Raw genomic sequence first — 21487 nt, forward strand, 5'->3', positions numbered from 1 at the left:
TGTGAACAGATCCTTTCTGTGTTTTTAATCCACTCCTGGTTTTGGTTGCAATACTGACTGAAATATACTGACTGAAATATACGTAGTGTGAACACAGCCTTAAGGGGTACTCCGGGCTGGGGTCATTTGTAGGTTACGGCCGGGGAGGGGGCAGATATAGACGCTGCCGGTCACTTACCTCCCCAGTTCCAGCGCGGGGTCCCAGATCGCGCTCCCCCCGTTCTCCCATCCGGCTGTTGCTTCCTCGTCTGAGCTGCGGCATGAAACGTGACGTATCAAGGCAGCTCAGCCATTTAGCTGTCGTAGCGGAGTCCCGCCTCGGCTGCTGAATGGCTCGGCTGCCTTGAGGAGTCATGTCTCATGCCGCAGCTCAGACCAGGATGGAAGAACGGGGTGGCGCGATCTGGGACCCGGCGCTGGAACCGAGGAGGTAAGTGACCGGTGGCTTCTATATCCGCCCCCTCCCCGGCCATACAATAAAAATTACCCCAGCCCAGAGTACCCCTTTAATTCCACAAACTGAATGAAGCCAACTTGTCATACCACGCACAACCTGAGGAGACAAGCTTTTGAAGAAGAAGGTTGATGTTCTTCTAATCCTTCATAACCCCTTTAAAGGAAGTGTCTAAAATTAGAAAGAAAAATAAAAAACATGGCAGCTCTCTTCTAGAAACAGCAACACAACTATCTACAGGCTGGGTCAGGTATTGCAGCTAAGAGCCATTGAAGTGAATTTGGCCGAGCTGAAATATCTTACACAACCATCCACGTATATAAAATATCGAACAATTCTTTTACTAAAAATAAAGAACAAAACACAATCACTGGATCACTATCTGGGGACCATAACCACTGTCTTATAGATCTCGTCCCATTAGCCCGGCCTGTATCCTCAGGTCCTATGATGACAGCTGCCGGTCACCTAGGGGCTGCTCTCTATTCCTCAGAGAAGAAGTATCAGGGTCACCATGTAGTGCTGGGGGGTCCGCTGCCATATACTCCCACCTACCCCTGCAGGATACTTGTGTATAGATCTTCATGGTCTCCTTGTGGACGTCTGGGTGCCCATGTTCCCCGTACTCTTGGGGTCTCCATAGAGAAGAGTAACTGATAAAGGTGTAAGGGGAAATATAATGAGAACACGGCCCCATCTGTGCTGGGGAAGGTGCTGATACTTTATTATCACAATAGAACATAGAGGAGCGCCCCCCACAGATAACACTGCAATGGAGCCTGAACTTATTCCACACTACTGCCCTAATGTAACCTCCACAGACTCTACCGGGTACTACAACTCCCAGCAAGCCTGTCTTCAATAACCTTGCATCAATACATGGTAACTACTAATAACATTCTATTGTGAGATCCCTTTAAAGCGTTCAAAACAAAGTAAAACTACAACTCCCAGCATGCTCCCCACTTAGTGACCAGTTGCAGGAGAGTGGTCTCACCTGTCCGTCCATGTCGGGGCGTCAGTCAGGACAGTCGGTGACTGGTGACAGGAGAGGGAAGCGGCTGGGACGGTCGCCTATCTCCGGGCCGCTCTGCTCCCTTGATTTAAAGCTGTGCTGCTCATTGCCAGCCGGCTCCTCCAGCTCCTCCTGCTCCCTCACCACTCCTCCATCCCAGCCGGCCGGAAGTGGCGTGTGTGCGGCCGCCGCCTGTCCTTGTCTTACGCTTAGATACGACGCCATCACACATAGCAACGGCGCAAGGCCGCGCAAATGGGGGTTAATAACGACTGCAGATTTTAGCGACATCTAGCGCTGGAGGGACGGAAGTGCATGGCTGCTGTACATGTTATCTGCGCCTGGTGATCGGACAGGGATCAGTCCACAAGTAACTAATTGATCATAGTTTTATCGCACAGGCTTCTATGAATCAGACCGTCCACTGAGCAGCCACCCGGCTGTCCCAGATTCCTGACTGACAAATCAGCCCTGCACTAGCTGCATATGTATCACTATAGGACCAGGCAGAGTTACCAAGGTTATCCCACTGTGATAAGTTATCTATAAGATAGGGGATAACTAGCTGAGCCATCATGAAAACCATGAAATGTCCCCGGAGGGAGCGAAGCTCTTCATATATGTGTGTGTCAGTGCTCAGCTATGTACATAGAGGATGAATGGGGCCCTCCAGTCACATCAGGGGTCACTTCTCCCTCTTCATCTGATGGGTGAGGGCAGTAGTGGATTATAATACGGGCGTTTTGGGCGGCAGCCCGGGGCCCTGAGCTCCTGGGGGGCCCATGACCACCCAAAAAGACTTTCAGTGGTGTACTGTCTCCTGACTACACTTCCGCCATGATTTGCAAAAAAAAAAATCACAGTTTTTTTATGGCAATTTTGCACAAATCAGGACATCATGACATTATCTATCCTGTACTATGAACGCCAGGCTATTGCTGCCATAGTTACAGTGGGGTAGGGGGGCCCAGGCTTGGTGAACAGCCCGGGGCCTATGGTAAAGGTAATCCGCCCCTGGGTGAGGGGCCCAGTGACTGAAACTGCATGGACCAGCTAGTTATATCCCCGACCCTATGGAACAGGGGTGTCAAACTCAGGCCCTCCAGCTGTTGCAAAACTACAAGTCCCATCATGCCTGGACAGCCAAAGCTTTAGCTTTAGCTTTGGCTATCCAGGCATGATGGGAATTGTAGTTTTAAAACTGCTGGAGGACCTGAGTTCGACACATCTGCTGAAGCATAAGCGTACTAGACCCCGTATCTATATTACATACACTTCTCGCCAAAGGAAATAAGGCTTCCAGATAGAAGCGTGGTATGGCTGCAAAACTCGCCGCACAGTTATGTGTCCATATGTAAATGATTACAGGGCCGCTCTAGCGACAGGGAACTTCAGGGAACCTCCTGCTGTTGCAAAACTATAATCCCCTTCATGGCCAGCCAAAGCAAAGTTCTTATCACAAAAGGGCATAAAAGTAACACCCCACCCCTTGCGCCTTATAGAAAGGCTCTCAGAGGCTACTTTTAGGTAGTGTATCATGGTATCAGATCGGTGACTGCTAGATATGTCTATACAAGAAACTCAAAGACATTTTGCCCAGTTGAGAAACTTTGAGAGAGGACCCATCATTGGACTGGAAGAAGCAGGATAGTTGTTTTAATGACAGCATATAGATGGAGGTGTTGAGAGCAGTCTTTAAATGAGGGCACACAAGGCGAACCACCAGTAGAGAGATTTTCCTTGTCCATTATCTAGACACATGTGGCACCTTTACTACACACCCGTCTCTGCCTGGATCATTTCCATGCGTTTATCAGAAGAAAGTTTGGTGTCACATTGCCTAGTGTCACCTTCATTTGCAGCGTTGTTGTAAATCGGTAACTGGGCTGCTATAGAACCTTATTGTCTTTAGTGAATCTAAGTTCTGTTTGGGATCTGATCATGGTCGGGCTTCCATCCTGCCTTTGCTATGGAGCGAAACACTACTCCAACTGTTGATGTTATCATTTGGGGATCAATTGCATTTGACAGTCGGTCGTTCCTAGTAGTCAAACAAGGGGTGCGAAAGGCCATATTAGCCAGCCCAGTGTGAGGGGTAAGCGAGCACCGATCAACTAGATTGGTGCTCACTTACTGAGCCTGTTACATAGCTTGATAATCGTGCGGGCAATGCTGCATGGACATTGTTAGCTCTCACTTCAATTAAGTGTTGGCGCGCATCAGCTACTACAGGAAGAGATGCACCTTGTGGAAGGACGAGGATCAGCCGTAAGTTTGCGCACTCTTTGGCTGATCTGTGCCTCTATCACATATTGTAGCTCTGTATAATAGGGCTCTAACAGCTCAGTGATATATACAGGACATCCTGTGGCCACATATGTTGCCTCTCATGGCAGGGCTTCCAACAGGCATCTTTCATCATAGTGCTCACCCCCACACAGAGGATTCCCAGGACGGTCACCACCAGATGGTAACACTTCCTTGGCCTGCCCAGTCACCAGATTTATCCCCAATACAGCATATATGGGACCAGATGGGACGCCAGCTTCAGCAACCTACAAATGTGCAGGATCTACAGGTCCAGCTGCAACATCTGTACATGTGCTGCTGGATGCCAAGTATCTCATCTTATATCCAGGCTGGGGGTGGCCCAGCTGGTTACTAGAGAGCCCTTACAATTGTACAGTGTAACACAATAAACTTATCCTTTAGCTATAATATTGTAATTACATGTATCATCTTTACATTCACACATAAAACGGGGACATTTATTAAGTCCGGCGTTTTCTGCGCCAGACTTAAAAATGTCCCCGCAGCTCTGACAGTGCGGAGATTTATGTAGAGGCGCACTGCCAGGAAACTTACGCCAGCTCAGATCTGGAGTAGGTTTGCTGACCATTTTTTTGCAAACCAAATGATGAATAGAGCGGACTCTGAGTCCGTGCCCCCCATTCCGCCCCCTCCACACCCCCTTCCCGCCCCCCTGGCGTACCGGGTGGAAAGTGGGCAAATGCGAATATTTTATTTGCAATACGGCCATTTGCGAAGGAGCTGGCCCCTTTCCGCCAAAAAATACACATTTTTGGCTTAATAAATGTCCCCCAAAGTGTTATTCAGTTCCAACAACTTCTAATGCATTATTTTTTTTGTCAGTGCATATACACACAAACGCACACATGCACACACTGACACTTGCCTCCATTGAGCACTAAGAGCTCCATCATAGTTCTATTCCTATTATTTTAATGCCATAGAGATCAGAAGGAAGCAATATGCAGATACGTAATCCTACTGTTATCCATTCAATCAAAGTGCCTGAATCTCCCATGAAAGAGTACCCCGCTGTGATGGGACCTCACCCCATCCATCTGTTACTTTGATGTGCTCATTGCTTTGATAAAACATGGGATTATGTAAATGTCAGGAAGACTCCTCATGGATTTCATCCTATGAGAACATGCACAATAAACTGTAATACACTTGTGTCATTATATGATTATTTATATGGCAAGTCAGTAAAGCGGATTACTTATTGGTGGGGGTCTGACACTCGCAAACCCCCAGAATAAAGGAGCTGTAGGACCAGCTAAAGGCAATGAGGGCCTCATAAATCCGATAAGCGTATTTGACTCCCTCTTGATGTTTATCAGTCAAAGCTCCAACTATCACACAAACTTCTGTCATGTGATATTGACATGTTGAAGGTTTTGATGGGAGAAGGAAGGTGTTACAATGAGATGTCAAGAGTTACAGTTCCCCTTAGGCACTGCTGATCCTTAACTGTATTACCTGCTAAGTAACGCAGTGATATACATTGCAGTGTGTCGCAGTTTCCTACACTGCAGGTGCCTCGGAATGCGACTACTTCATCCTTCTGCCCAAGTTTTTACAATGGAGTAAATGTAATATGCATAATTAAATGACCCCTTCTGACTGGTGATGGGTCTGACCATTGTCGTAATACATTAAATGAGAAGTCTGGCGAACTTTTTTATTAAAGTATTGTATTGCCTCCCAAAAGTTATACAAATCACCAATATACTCTTATTACAGGAAATGCTTATTAAGTACTTTTTTCCCTGCACTACTGCATCAAGGCTTCACTTCCTGGATAATATGGTGATGTCACCACCCGACTCCCAGAGCTGTGTGGGCTGTGGCTGCTGGAGAGGATGATGGCAGGGGGACACTGAGGGACACAGGGCACTGGAGGGACACTGAACATTCCTCTGCCATCATCCTCTCCAGCAGCCACAGCCCGCACAGCTCTGGGAGTCGGGTCGTGACATCACCATTTTATCCAGGAAGTGAAGCCTTGATGCAGTAGTAAGTGCAGGGAAAACATTTTTGCCGTACTTCTTCTTTAATGGCCTGTCCTAAGGGTCCATTTACACAGAGAGATTATCTGCCAAAGATTTGAAGCCAAAGCCAGAAACAGACTATAAACAGGGAACAGGTCATAAAGGAAAGCCTTAGATTTCTCCTCCTTTCAAATCCATTTCTGGCTTTGGCTTTAAATCTTTGGCAGATAATCTGTCAAATAATCTTTCTGTGTAAATGGACCCTATGGGTAACCCATTTAGGAACCAAAGTAAAGACTACACCTGATTTTTACTTACATAGTGCCAAAAAGTGTATTCCTGACAATGGCATAGAAGCTTAGGTTGGTGTAAGTGACCCGGAGAGATATCAGCAGGTTACATTCTGTCGCACTTATAAACAATAATAGTTGTGAGCACACAGTAACCCAGTGCACACTTACTGCCTGCTCACCGGATTCTACCCAGCAGGTTTTTCAAGGTGTTTACCGAGCGCCTCCCACTTATTCCTTATGCAACAGGCAAACCCACAATTAGGAGGGTGTAAGGACTGATAAGGACCATACGTTCAGTGCTTCAGAGTTGTCAGTGTTCCTGATTTTAGTGATAAAATGCTCTGTACAGATAAAAAATACTGCATGGTTTGTACTACTAGTAGGTGCACACTATGCAATATTAGTTTCCAATTTTTTAGGTATAAATCAGGATCTACAAGTAATGATTCTAATGACTGCTATAGAGATTGTCAATCGTTGCTTCTTTGGGGAAAGTTTGAGGCTAGCCACTTAATGGGAATCCCTATGAATACATTTTGAGTCCCCCAAAGTATAGAAGTTTTATGCATATTAAATAAATATTTGTACGTTGGGAGTGAGCAGCTATAATAACCCTGTCTAGACGCTGAAAATATTAATACATTATGTATAAGTAAAAAAGCCTGGTATATCATCAAATATTTAAACAAAGCCATGCTTTCTGCAAATGAGCTTCGGGTTTTTAGAATATCTGCTTGTTGTCATCGAGTGGGGTCTCTCATTTTACTCCCACAGTGTCCACAGCTCTGATACCAGCTGTTCACCAGTATGTATGCCCAGTTCTATCACCCTGGGACAAAACAGGTACCCATTCAATGACAGCAAGCAGAGATCTTATGAGATGTAAGGAAGTGCAACAAAGCTGATACCAAATTGCAGTCTTTTCTATCACTTAGGTTAGACCTTGCATGCAGACCTGTTTCTCCATCTAAAGAACCCATCAAACATGCTTGGAATGGTCATTTTTGCTATTGCAGGTTGAGTATTCATTTCTCCATTACTGTATGTCTTACACAGAGGAGAGCAATGTCAGGCTCACTACTCACAGCACATTGCAGAGGCAGGCAGTGTGATGAGAAGTAACATAACTCTGCAGCTATATACTATGTATATAACTGCTCTCTTGGTCCCATAGAGATAGTAGCAGCATTCTGTCAAGGGTCTGACAGCTGCCAGGAGGGATCTGATAGGTGATATAGTCAATAATTATAGATTTACCAACCACATCTGCTGGAAGGTTGTTCCAAGCATCTACTACTTCTTCCGTAAAGTAATATTTTCTCATGTTGCTTCTTATTTTACCCCAACTAAGCTCAGATTGCGTCCTCCTGTTGTGGTGTTCAGCTCCTGAACCTTATTTAAGCCTTTATGTTTAAGGGTATGTTCACACAACGTTTTTTTTTGTATAAATCACGGCCATTGTTGCAATTTGCAACAACAGCCGTGATTTAATCAAAACATACTGTGTATGTAAATGAATGGAATCCTGGCTGGAGTGTATACACATAGGGGGAGATTTATCAAAGGGTGTAAAATTTAGACTGGTGCAAACTGGCCACTGCAACCAATCACAGCTCAGCTTCCAGCTCTGGTGAAAGGAAAGAGGAGCTGTGATTGGTTGCTGTGGGCAGTTTGCACCAGTCTAAATTTTACACCCTTTGATAAATCTCCCCCATAGTATACGTTCCTGACAGGATTCTAACCGGTAGCACGAAAAACTGACATGTCCGTTTAATTGAATAGCGGCCGCACAGAACATGTGCTCCGGCCGCACGCTCCATTGTGTGCAGCAGTGAATTGTGATGCAAGCGCACAATGATGCGCCAGCATCCCAATTTATTAAAAATGAAGATCATCTGGCCAGTACTGCAATACCGGCCGGGATGATCTTCAGTAACTCCAGCCGTTCTTTGACCAGGCCGGGTCACAGAACGGCCGGTGTTAGGGCCAGTTCACATGGAGTAAATCCTGCCAGCCTCCGTGCCATACTGGCCGTCTATGGGAGGCTTGCACGCCTCCTCTCTCCGCGCAGAAGAAATGTCATGTCAATTCTTCCGAGTGGAAAGGCGCAAAGAGAGGAGGCGCGCCAGCCTTCCATAGACAGCCAGTATGACACGGAGGCTGGCGGGATTCCGCGGCGAAGAATTCCACCAGTTTTACTCCATGTGAACTGGCCCTAACAGTGAAAGTGTTACTGATCATCCAGACGGTACTGCAATACTGTCCGGATGATCTTCATTTTTTAACTCTGCCAGTTTTACTCCGTGTGAACTGGCCCTTATGCGTAGTGTGAACCCAGCCTCAAAATGAATGTACCACTAGGTGCATCACTTTTTTGTTTTCTACATTAACCACGGCACGGTTCATGTAAAAGGTTACATTAACCTTTTTTTTTTTTAACCACGCCCCAATTCTCCTGTATTACATATTACCGAGCACCAGCCGGGCATTAAGTACTGGAGTCGAGCCTGCTGGCCCCGAGTGGGTTGATCTCCCCTCTGTGACACGGCTCCATTGATTTTAATGGAGCTGCATCACAGAGGGGTTTTATCACAGTGGGGGCCGGCGCTTCATGCCTGGCCTGTGCTCGGTGATAGACCAATGCCGTGTGCGGGAATCGGACCATGGTTAAAAAAAAAAAAACTGCAGCACCGGCATCCCTGATGCCAGCTTCTGTCTGTTCATAAACAAAAAAGCGATGCACCTAGTAGTACATTCACTTTAAAGGTTTTGATCATGCCCCCCCCCCCTTCCCTTCCTTCCTCCAGACTATACAGATACATTTTTCCTAGCTTGTTTTATGTTAAATTTTTGTAGCCCATCTTTAGACCCATTCTATAGCATCAATAGAACTGGACACAGTATTCCAGATGTGGTCTCACTAGAGCTCTAAACAGCAGGATCACAATCTCCCTCCTCCTGCTGGTTATACCTCTAGCTATACAGCCAAGTATCCAACTTTGCGTACTGTTTGGTTGCACTAGTGACTGAAACAAAAACTGTAATTTTCCCATAGCAACCAATCATAGCGAAGGCTTCACGTTACCACTTGATCACTTTGCTAGTTAAGTGCTTGTGGTTGGTTACTATGAGCAAATTGCACCAGTTATTGCTTTTCACACAATGATAAATCTGGGCCATAAAGCCATTGATGGTAATATACAGTGGCATAGCTACCATAGAGACAGGGTAGGCAGTTGCTATGGGGCCCGTACAGGAGGGGGGCCCAGGGGAGAAGATAAGAGCGATTGTCCTTCTGCTTAACGGCTCACAGAACAGCCGGTCTCTTACGCAGTGTGTACATAGCCTTATTATGCCGTTTGAAAGCTATGGATTGTTTTCACTGAAAATTTCGATTTTCATAAATAAGGCCAGGTTGCAATACCAGACATGACCACACGTCAAGAGTAGCGATGTCATATTTTCTCTAACCTTATAGAACTCTTCAAGTGAAGCCATCTACTTGTAATTATTTATGGAAGCTAGTCTGACTAGGACAGTGCACTATGAGTAGCCGTAAATGAGAGATGAGCATGTATCTGCTAGGCATTTTTGATTTTAGGGATTAGATCTTCTTAGGGTCCATTTACACAGAAAGATTATTTGACAGATTATCTGCCAAAGATTTGAAGCCAAAGCCAGAAACAGACTTTAAAGAAAGACTGAGATTTCTAACCTTTTTAAATCCATTCCTGGCTTTGGCTTCAAATATTTGGCAGATAATCTGTCAGATAATCTCTCTGTGTAAATGGAATCCTTATTCTATCACAAATAAACCTAACAATGTACATTGCACAGCAGGTTGTAGTATAACCTGGCCCAGTGTTCTACCTACCTATGTTAACTCTACAGTTAGTTTCCATCTCTAGGCTATTAAATTGTATTTTCATTTGTAAACTTATTTCCAAACTTTACAGCTTCTTTTGTGGTTACTGCATCATCCCAGATTCTGTTTGCTGAATGTCCGGATACATACACCCATTTTTGTTTCCATGGTACGTGCCGATTCTTGGTATCAGAATGGACAGCTTCTTGCATGTAAGTATGTACAAACATTGGTAGAATAGAAATTCTACTTTGACTACGTCTGCCCCATATAGTGCTTCCACTGGATAGGAGTAATGCTCAGTCATAGGTGGAGGTAATGGGATAATAGGTAATAACCACAAGTCACATTACATAAATAATACATACAGTAATGATTCATCTGTACATAGAGATATAATAGAGATAGTGATGTCACAGTACAGGGATAATAATTACATTATTCTCAGTGCAGGAATGACGAACATAGTGATGTCACAGGAAATAGTATTTGCACAGTGCTGTCAGAGAATGGGAATAATGTAGCCAGTAATGTTCTCTCCTGAGGACCCAGCCTATGGAATTTATATTGGCATCAAGTAATGCATGATTTCTCTTTTGATTATATTGCAGGGATTTTTTCTTCTTTCAAATCAACTGGTGCCAGAAAGGATCAGAGATTTGTAATTTACTTATATTAAAAAAAATCTTAAGTCTTTCAGAACATATCAGCTGCTGGTTGTCCTACAGGAAGCTAAAATTATTGTGTTAATTTGTTTTCCCTTAGTACCATTGGCATCACAACGATAGGGGTATTTTCGCCCCTGCGAGCCCCTGGGACGAAGGAATTTTTAATGAAAACAATAGTAAAGCTTTATTAACCCCTCCTACAGGAAGTATAAATAAGCCCTTCCCCATAATCACATCAGTCATTTACAAGAAAACATAACAGGGAGGGAGACTTGTGATGCCAATGGTACTAAGGGAAAACAAATTAACACAATAATTTTAGCTTCCCTTTCGTCCCATTGGCATCACAACGATAGGGGAACTAGCAAGTACTATCCCCAGAGGGTGGGTTTTCCGTCATAGCTGCATTAAGAACTGACCTAGCAAAGGCCGTTCTAGCAGCAAAGTTAGAGTCTAGTCTGTAGTGTTTCACAAACGTAGATAGGGATGACCAAGACGCAGCCTGACAAATGTTCTCTAGGGACACCAAGGATCGTTCTGCCCAACTAGAAGCAACAGCTCTAGTGGAATGTGCCCTAGTAAAGGAGGGAGGCGATTTTCCAGCGGAAGAATAACACAATTCGATGGCTTCACATATCCATCTTGATATGGAAGGCTTAGAAGCTTTCTTCCCTTTGTTCTTCCCTAAAAATAGGATCAACAAATTCTCGTCCTTCCTTAAAGAATTTGTTCTATTCAAATAAATTCTTAAAGTTCTAGGTACATCTAGAAGGGAAACATCCACATCCTGCTGGGATGAATTTGAAGGAGAAAACTTTGGAAGAACAATAGGTTCATTAATGTTCACAAATGAAGCGACCTTGGGTAAAAACCCTGGTAAGAATCTTAGTATCACTTTGTCTTCAGAGAAAATGATGTACGGGGCTGTCGATCTAAGAGCCTGAAGCTCCCCGACACGTTTTGCAGAAAAGGCCGCTATTTGGACCTTAATGGATCCTGGTGTTAGACCCCTGTCAAATCCCTCCTGAAGAAACTCAAGAAGTTGAGGAGTAGAGGGTTAAACAGAGCTCAACTGCTTAGATGTACACCAGGTTTGAAATATCCTCCAAATACGAGCATACGAAGCGTTCGTGGAATCACTACGTGCGTGGGACAATGTTCGGAGGACGTTTTCAGAGAAGGTTTCAGGACCTAATAAGGTCCTCTCAGCCTCCAGGCTGTGAGGCTGAGGCTGACTAGGTCCTGGCACAGGTGCTGTCCCTGGGATATCAAATCGGGTTGTAACGGTAGTTTCCAGAACTCGCCCCTGCTCATGTTCATGAGCAGGGTGAACCACGATCTCTTCGGCCAAAACGGCGTGATTATGATCACCGAGGCCTGATCCAGTCTGATCTTCACCAGAACTCTGGGTATCATAGAGATGGGTGGAAATATGTATGCCATCTGGAAGTTCCATGGGATTGACATTGCATCCACCGTCGTCGGATTGTCGGCCGTATATAGGGAACAAAACCTCCTCAGTTTGGCATTGTTTACTGATGCCATGAGGTCTATCTGAGGAATTCCCTATCTTTGGGTTAACTGCAGGAACACTTTCCTTGAAAGCGACCATTCCCCTGGAACCGTCAATCCCCTGCTCAAACGATCCGCTAGGGTGTTGTGAATACCTCTTATGTGAAGAGCAGATAATCTGGCAATTCGGGGTTCCGCCCATCTGAATATGGATTCTACCTCCCTGAAAAGTAGAGGCGACTTCACATACTCCGCTAGATGTGCACCCCATCCCGAACCTGATGCATCCGTAGTTATTGTGATCCACTGGGGTTCGATTATGGAAGATCCGTGCTTCACCTCTCTCCACCAGGTTAGGGACTGTCTGGTTTCTGTAGATAGAACATGTAGTGTTTCCAAATCTTCCAGGCTCCGGTTCCAGGTAGTCAGGACTTCTCTCTGGAGGTACCTCATCCGCCATAATGCCCATGGAACTGCTTCTGCGGCTGACGAAAGGAGTCCTAAGAATCTCCTTAGAGTCTGAAGAGACACTTGACGTTGAGGAATAAGAAACTGGGCACCCCTCTGTATCCTCAACAGCCTGGGTGTTGATAGAAACAGCTTCATCTACATGGAATCTATGATAAAGCCCAAGAAAATTTTTACTCTGGATGGAATCAGTTCCGACTTCTCCTGGTTGATCAGCCAGCCTAGCTGCTAAAGAATGTCCAAGACATAATTCAGCTGAGACACCAGAAGACTCTGAGTCTGAGCCATAATCAACCAGTCGTCTAGATAGGGAATGATCTTTATTCCCTGAAGTCTGAAGACAACCATCATGGCCGACACCACCTTTGTGAATACAAAGGGAGCTGAAGTTATGCCGAAGGGAAGAACCTTGAACTGAAGATGTCTTACCTTCCCGTGCAGCTGAATGGCAATCCGCAGATATTTTATGTGCGCTGGCAGAATAGGAACGTGCAGGTACGCGTCCTGGAGGTCTATAGATACTATAAAGTCGCCCTCCTGAAGGATGGTCTTTACGGATCTGATATTTTCCATACGGAACTTTTTCTTTATCATGAATCTGTTTAAGTAACGCAGATCGATAATAAGCCTCCACTTTCCGGACTGCTTGGGCACGAGAAAAATTGGAGAGTAGACTCCCAGACCGACGTCCAACAGAGGAACATCTTCTAGAGCTTCTATATCCAGAAGGTGACAAATTTCCTTTTCCATGATGGGATGCTTTACTGGACCTAAATAATGAGACACCAGAAACTTTGGGGGAGGAAGGAGAAATAAAGGAAGCGCATAACCACTTTGAATAATGCTTACAACCCACGCGTCCTTTATTAGTTTTTTCCAGGCAGGAAGAAACAGAGCAAGACGACCTCCCACAGGTACGCTTCTGGCGTCAGAAGTCCGTTTTTTTGGTAGAATCCTTATTTTGCTGCTTGCCGGTACCTCTTCTATTATAATACCTTCCTCTTCCTCGGGACTGGTAACGGCTCTTTCCACGTTGAGGTGATCTGCCTCTACGAAAGGATCCCCGCGGCCTTTTGTATGATCCGCTAACATAAGAAAGGGGTAAGGATTTCCCCTTCTTGTCCGGCATCTCTTCCATGATCTTATCTAATTCGGAGCCAAATAACCGGCCCTGCTGATACTCCAAATTACATAGCTGGAATTTGGAGTTAGAATCGCCAACCCACGGTCTTAACCATAGGGCACGGCGACCAGCAGTTGACAGGGCCATTGACTTAGCTGCTAGGCGAGTCTCCTGTGAAGCTGCATCACATAAAAAGTCAACTCCCATATTGACCCTTTTAAATGAACGGAGGACCTTGTCCCAGTTCACTCCGGACTCGAGATCCTCCTGTACCTTAGCTAGCCATCATCTAAGACTTCTGGATACCTCAAAAGCAGAAATAGCAACTGCCCCTTGGGCAGCTGCCGCCGTGTAGGATCTTTTAAAAGGTACTTCGATTCTCCTATCCATTGGATCTTTTAGATTAGAACCGTCATCAGCAGGCAAAACCGTATTCTTAGATAGCTTGGCTATAGCAGTATCTACTTTGGGAGGATCAGCCGATTCCTTGCATTGATCCTCCTTGAGGACATACAAGGTCTTAAACTTCTTACTTAAAACCGGAGCTTTTTCCGGTTTCTTCCATTCAGTATATAACATAGACATGGACGTTTCTCCGATCGAAAAAGCCCTCGGCTTTTTCGAAGCTGAGGCTCCATCCTCAATTTCCTCAGGGTGAATTTCAGCCTGAACAGCTCTGCGTAGCTTGTAGATGCTGTCCATAGGGAAATAACCCTTGAAAATCTCTTTCTCATCCTCAGAAGGTGAAGATGAATCAGATGAGGAGGAAGAACCAACCTCATCTATCACCTTAAATTCTGACCCCTAGGGTAGAAAAAAGAGATATTCTCAGCTGGGATAAAAAACTATCCCTGCAATCCTCCTAAGTAATACATACTCACAGGATGAGAGACTGACGGAGAAATGCTACGCTTAGATTTCTTCTTATGGCGGCAATCTCTATTAGCAAGTGATTTTTCCACATAATCCTTAACCCATATAACCACATCCTGAGTATCGGGTTCACCGGAATTTTTTGGGCGACATGACGTACAACGTACTGTAATATATATACATATATATCAACATAACATATGAATGTCAAATTGGAACCTTATTTTGATAGAAGATGGTGCGTACGATATTCATATCCATCCGGCAGGGGATTTTCACAGTCCACACAAGCTAGATGTTTACGCTTGGATGTCCTCTTTCCTGATGGGCTAGTCTCCATAGCCGACATCTAAATATAAATTATGCCATAAATAGGAAAATATTTTAATATAAATAACAGGCCTAGCCTGAAAAAACCTGTAAGAGTGTCATATTCAATAAGGCCACTAGATGGCAGCAGAGTACTACTTACAATCAATTGTATATGCAGAAAGACCGAAGACAACGCAGGCTTGAGAAGGCAATGTCTGAGGACAAAAACCACCTCTCACGGATCGTAGGTAGGACAAGAAGTCAGACCCAGTCCTTCCTGGTGAATGCTCACCTTTTAACTGACTAGGAATCAGCTTACCGCCTCCGCGTGTAGTTCCGGCCCCCAATGATGACGTCACGACGCTGCGTCGCTCCGACGCGGTGGTGGAACGCAAGTGAACCGCAGGCGCATGCGCAGACGCAGCGCACCGCTACAGCTCTGAATCAAGATGGCGGTCGCGCTTCAGGATACCAAAATGACCCGGTATCCTCCACCTGCAAGCCACAGATGTTCCGCTGAACCTGTATAGAAGAAAAGAACGGGCACAGAGGTCCCGGTCCTTCTAAGATACCAAAGGTATCATTAACCCACAAGCATAATAATAGGAGGGAGCAAGGTCCCTAGGGGCTATACTTAGGCGAAGAAAAAAAGACTGATGTGATTATGGGGAAGGGCTTATTTATACTTCCTGTAGGAGGGGTTAATAAAGCTTTACTATTGTTTTCATTAAAAATTCCTTCGTCCCAGGGGCTCGCAGGGGCGAAAATACCCCTATCGTTGTGATGCCAATGGGACGAAAGGGAAGTTGTGTATTCTTTCCATCCTGACACTGATCGCTGCTGCCACCTCTGTCCATGTCAGGAACTGTCCATCCCCATAGAAATTCTCTCCTGCTCTCCAGACTGAAAACAATACACCACTTCCTGCAGGACATACAACAGCTGATAAGTATCGGAAGACTGGAGATTTTTAAAGGGAATGTGTCACAAGAAAACAACATATTGTTTGAATAATTATTTTATGTTAAATGTTTAGAATTTTAGGTGACATTTTTTCAAATTTTCTATTTTTCTCTACTTAATATAAAATTATACTAGAAATATTGCAATTTTCATGCTCACCAGTGGGGCTAAAACTAAGCTGGGACTTTCTGTTCTGTCTATAGTGATAAGAGGAGTCTGCTGTAAACTGATCGGTACAGCATTATGTGATACCAGTAGATAGCATCAATACAAGACAATAGCAGCTCCCTGTGGAATGACCTTTTCAAAGGTCACAGAGCATTCTCAGTAATGTTTCACATTCATCTCAAGGGGAAAGAGTCTTTATTGTTGTCCATGCCCGTGAGTCTTGCCGTAAAGCATGTCACTAAATGCTGTTATAACAGCCCAGGCAATATGGCAGCTCCCATAACAATGTACAGTCATGGGCAAAAGTTTTGAGAATGATACAAATATTAATTTTTACAAAGTCTACTGCTTCAGTTTTTAAAATGGCAATTTGCATGTACTTGCAAAGTCAATATTTGCCTAGAAAATGAACTTTATCTCCCAAAACACATTTCAACATTATTGCAGCCCTGCCTTTAAGACAGCTAACATAGTTTCAGTGATTGCTTCATTAACACAGGTGTGGGTGTTGATGAGGACAGGGCTGGAGATCAATCTGTCATGATTAAGTAATAATGACACCACTGGACACTTTAAAAGGAGGCTGGTTCTTGGCATCATTGTTTCTCTTCTGTTAACCATGGTTATCTGTAAAGAAACACATGCAGTCATCAATGCACTGCACAAAAATGGCCTAATAGGGAAGAGTATCGCAGCTAGAAAGATTGCACCTCAGTCAACAATCTACCACATCATCAAGAACTTCAAGGGGAGAGGTTCTGTTGTTGTTTAAAAAGGCTCCAGGGCGCCCAAGAAAGACCAGCAAGCGTCAAGACCTTCTCTTAAAAGTGTTTCAGCTGCGGGCTTGGGCTACCAGCAGTGCAGAGCTTGCTCAGGAATGGCAGCAGGCAGGTGTGAGTGCATCTGCACGCTCTGTGAGGCGGATACTCTTGGAGCAAGGCCTGGTCTTAAGGAGGGCAGCAAAGAAGCCACTTCTCTCCAGAAAAAACATCAGGGACAGACTGATATTCTGCAAAGGTACAGGGAGTGGACTGCTGAGGACTGGGGTAAAGTCATTTTCTCTGATTAATCCCCTTTCCGATTGTTTGGGACATCTGGAAAACAGCTTATTCGGAGCAGACGAGGTGAGCGCTACCACCAGTCTTGTCTCATGCCAACTGTAAAGCATCCTGAAACCATTCATGTGTCGGGTTGCTTCTCATCCAAGGGAATCTGCTCTCTCACAGTCTTGCCTAAAAACACAGCCATGAATAAAGAATGGTACCAGAATGTCCTCCAAGAGCAACTTCTCCCAACCGTCCAAGAGCAGTTTGGCGATCAACAATGCCTTTTCCAGCATGATGGAGCACCTTGCCATAAAGCAAAGGTGATAACTAAATGTCTCAGGGAACAAAACATAGAGATTTTGGGTCCATGGCCTGGAAACTCCCTAGATCTTAATCCCATCGAGAACTTGTGATCAGTCATCAAGAGACGGGTGGACACACAAAAAACAAATTCTGACAAAATGCAAGCATTGATTGTGCAAGAATGGACTGCTATCAGTCAGGATTTGGTCCAGAAGTTGGTTGAGAGCATGCCAGGGAGAATTGCAGAGGTCCTGAAGAAGTAGGGTCAACACTGCAAATATTGACTTGCTGCATTAACTCATTCTAACTGTCAGTATAAGCTTTTGTAACTCATAATATGATTGCAATTTTATTTCTGTATGTGATAAAAACATCTGACAAGCACACATAAAAACCAGAGGACAGCAGATTATGTGAAAATATAATATTTGTGTCATTCTCAAAACTTTTGGCCATGACTGTACAAATAGTGAAATAATCTTTAGGTACCCTGTCATTTATTGACATCCTGTTTTTGGGTTTTGCTCCATATATTTTTTCTTAGATGTTTCAAAGGTTACATTGGCAATAGATGCCAGAAAACGGATTTGTTGCAGATGATGACTGGTGACCCTTACTCTATTTTGGCAGCAGCACTTCTGGTTGCACTAACCATGAGCGGCAGCATATGTCTTGGCATTTAGTAAGTATAGCCTCCATCTAACTTCCCAGAATTTGTATATTATAATATCACTATCTGAAAAATATCTATGAAGTTAAACTGTCACTGTCGTTTGTAAAAATCTTTGACATGTCATAGAGGCATGTCAAAATAGTGTTCAGACATGTACCCATCAGTAAGTGCGATCCTCTCCCGGCTCTGTGTCACATGATCAATTGGGCTCCGACTGATTGCCTATGTAATTCTATGGAGCCTGACTGATATCATGTGACACAGAGCTTGGAGAAGAGTGCGCTTACCGAGGTCTTCTCCCGCCTCATTCTCCCAATTGTTAAGGATACATTTCATAAAGGCAGACTTCGGCATCTCTAAGGCACAGCCCTGGTGTATACATGGTCTTACAAAACTTTATAGGACCACCCTTTTTAGAGACACAGATCTTATTGGTAGGGGAGGAAGCGGACGCGTGCGCACCCTCTCATTCACTCAAAGCAGGACACTGAGCACGGCTCAGTGTGAACGGGGCCATAGGGTGATTAAAGGCTGGAGGGTCATGGAAAGGGGAAGCAGCAGGCACAAGACCTTTCTGTCCTGGGTGTCAACATCAACAACACATTGGCAGGCCAAGTTTGATTTTTACTTTGGAGATCTATATTTTCCATATTTTCTATATTGATTCTGTTTATATTCAGTTGACTAGTCACATGATTACCTACAGCTCTATGGCCACATTCAGATGTGGTGAATATGTTGCATAACAAATTATTTAGAATATTTAAATGATTTTCAGAAACCAAACACAGTGGTAGGATTCAGTACGGACTGTGTGGGTGGGCTGGAGAGTTTCAGATCACTTATTTTGCACATATTAGAGGAATATTCTATAGCAATAGCAATATATTCTATAGAAGGCCATACCTTTTATTCTTTCAGACTATTGAATTGGACATATGACAATAGAGTAGATCTGTTTACACTTTAGGCACCATATTACTGGGATGTAAGCTGGAAGGTTAGACAGAGGCCTAAGGCAGCATTGTGCTTGAGCGCTGACATTTGTACCAATCCTTCTGACAAATTAAATTCTGAATTGTCTTTCTGAATTTACTTTTATAGTTTATGTAGAAGAACGCCACAGAATGAACTAATAAAGATTGATGTTCTGGGTAAGTTTTTGCTTAGACTTTAAAAAATTCAATGCTTTATGTGCAGCAAAGTGTCATAGAAAAATTGTATAAATTGACTTTTGCAATTTCAACAGTCACTGCAGCAGCACATCTGATGGGCTCCTATGTCATGTGCAGCTGCAGGGCCATCTCAGGAATGGGTGATTGCTCTATTGAATTATGCATGCACCTTAAAGGAGAGCGCAGCAAACTGAAGCAATGGAGGAGTGTGTTGGAGAAGAGTTTTTTGTTCTTTTTTATATTTATCTACTTTAGAGGAGCTCAGCCATGTACTATAGGGGACTACACAGAAGGGGGCCATCTACAATAGGGGGACTAAACAGGAGGGGCCATCTACAATAGGGGGACTACACAGGAGGGGGCTATCTACAGTAAGGGGACTACACAAGAGGGGCCCATCTACTAAAGGGGGACCACACAGAGGGATATCTACTGTGTAGGGGAGCCTACACTGGGGGCCATCTACTAAAGGGAGACTACACGGGGCCATATACCATATAGGGGATGCACAGAGGGTGCATTGATGCAAGCAAGCTGGCCATGTCAGTGTGCCTGTGCACTGGGGGGGGGGCAGGTTCGGTGGACAGCCTGTGGCCCAGGGTACATTTAACCAGCCACTGACCCAACGGTCTTAAAAAATGCATATATGACTTACTTTTCTGTGTTATATAATTTATTTATTTTTTTCATAGATGTTTAAATCTGAAAAAGAACGCGAGGATTTCCACTAAAAGTGTTCTTCTACAAATGAAATGCAGAGGATTATAGCTTTATCAGTTATATTTCATGTAACAACATTTTATATTTATTTGAATCTCTATATATAAAGAGCCACTGATAAAGTATAGTGTTGTACATCATTACTGTATAAACCAGATGTATGTGTATATATATATATATATATATATATATATATATATCTATCATAAAAATGAAAGTCTGTCTGTTTGTCTGTCTGTCCCATATAGACTTCCAAACGCCTGAACCGTTTGACCCCAAATTTGGCAGGCAGATACATTGGGTGCCCGGGAAGGTTAGAGCGAAGGTCCCGTCCCCGAAAGATGTACAGGAGGGGAGGGGGATGCAGAAGACCGCCACATAGAGATGAATGGGAAAATCTCCACACTGCACACACAGGTCACATAATTAGCTGCAGTTGCCCAGCAGTAAACGGCAGTTGGGAGCCTTAGCAACCAATAGGATTACTACTTTCATTTTCACAGGGAGCAATGGTTGCTAGGGCAGCTGCCTCACAACATCCACAGAAATAACTGGCAGACCCCCTACTCCAACTATACAGTACATGTATACAGGATCCCCTACTCCATCTATACAGTACATGTATACAGGGCCGTAGTACCAGCTGCTGCTGCCCTAAGCACTAAACCTGAGGACACCCCATCCTCACTCCCCAATTAGCAACATGATAGATTGGTAGATAATAGCTCCAGAGTTCACATTTAACACCACCATATCAGACCTGACCAATACCGCCATACCAGACCTGACCAATACCGGAACACTGTGACTGGATAACACTGCCATACCAGACCTGACCAATACCGCCACACTGTGACTGGATAACACTGCCATACCTAACCTGACCAATACCGCCACACTGTGACTGGATAACACCGCCATACCAGACCTGACCAATACCGCCACACTGTGACTGGATAACACTGCCATACCAGACCCGACCAATACCACCATACTGTGACTGGATAACACTGCCATACAAGACCTGACCAATACCGCCACACTGTGACTGGATAACACTGCCAGACCTGACCAATACTGCCATACTGTGACTGGATAACACTGCCATACCAGACCTGACCAATACCGCCACACTGTGACTGGATAACACTGCCATACCAGACCAGACCAATACCGACACACTGTGGCTGGATAACACCGCCATACCAGACCTGACCAATACCGCCACACTGTGACTGGATAACACTTCCATACCAGAGGTGACCAATACCACCATACTGTGACTGGATAACACCGCCATACAAGACTTGACCAATACCGCCATACTGTGAATGGATAACACTGCCATACCAGACCTGAGCAATACCGCCATACTGTGACTGGATAACACCGCCATACCACACCTGACCAATACCACCATACCGTGACTGGATAACACTGCCACACCAGACCTGACCAATACTTCCGTACCCCCCTTCGAAAAGACTAGATTTTCTGGCAAGTCTGAACAGGAGGTGGAAGACTAGAAAAATAAAAAAAATGTAAAAGTTGTTTC

At 44.5% G+C, this 21487-nt stretch overlaps 2 protein-coding genes across 3 annotated transcripts in view; one reads left to right on the top strand and one right to left on the bottom strand.

Annotated features, from left to right (window-relative positions):
* The window catches only part of SGPL1 (sphingosine-1-phosphate lyase 1), a 42910-nt gene extending 41255 nt beyond the window's left edge, over positions 1–1655 (bottom strand). Inside the window, exon 1 of the mRNA XM_069980631.1 lies at positions 1452–1655. Coding sequence (XP_069836732.1) covers positions 1452–1463 — 12 coding nt within the window. The 5' untranslated portion in view covers positions 1464–1655. The remainder of the gene's footprint in view (positions 1–1451) is intronic.
* LOC138799450 (protransforming growth factor alpha-like) lies at positions 1572–20057 on the top strand. Of its 2 annotated transcripts, none has more exons than XM_069980633.1 (6): positions 1572–1839; positions 6999–7079; positions 10020–10140; positions 17909–18046; positions 19142–19191; positions 19905–20057. In XM_069980633.1, the coding sequence occupies exons 2-6, from the start codon at positions 7049–7051 to the stop codon at positions 19910–19912; spliced, it is 348 nt and encodes a 115-aa protein (XP_069836734.1). In that variant the 5' UTR covers positions 1572–1839; positions 6999–7048; the 3' UTR covers positions 19913–20057. The 2 variants fall into 2 exon arrangements, with proteins under 2 accessions (XP_069836734.1, XP_069836735.1); XM_069980634.1 differs by lacking the exon at positions 1572–1839 and adding an exon at positions 1846–1989.
* Positions 20058–21487: the final 1430 nt, after the last annotated feature.

This window comes from Dendropsophus ebraccatus, chromosome 8 (assembly GCF_027789765.1).
Source record: "Dendropsophus ebraccatus isolate aDenEbr1 chromosome 8, aDenEbr1.pat, whole genome shotgun sequence".
NCBI lineage: Eukaryota > Metazoa > Chordata > Amphibia > Anura > Hylidae > Dendropsophus > Dendropsophus ebraccatus.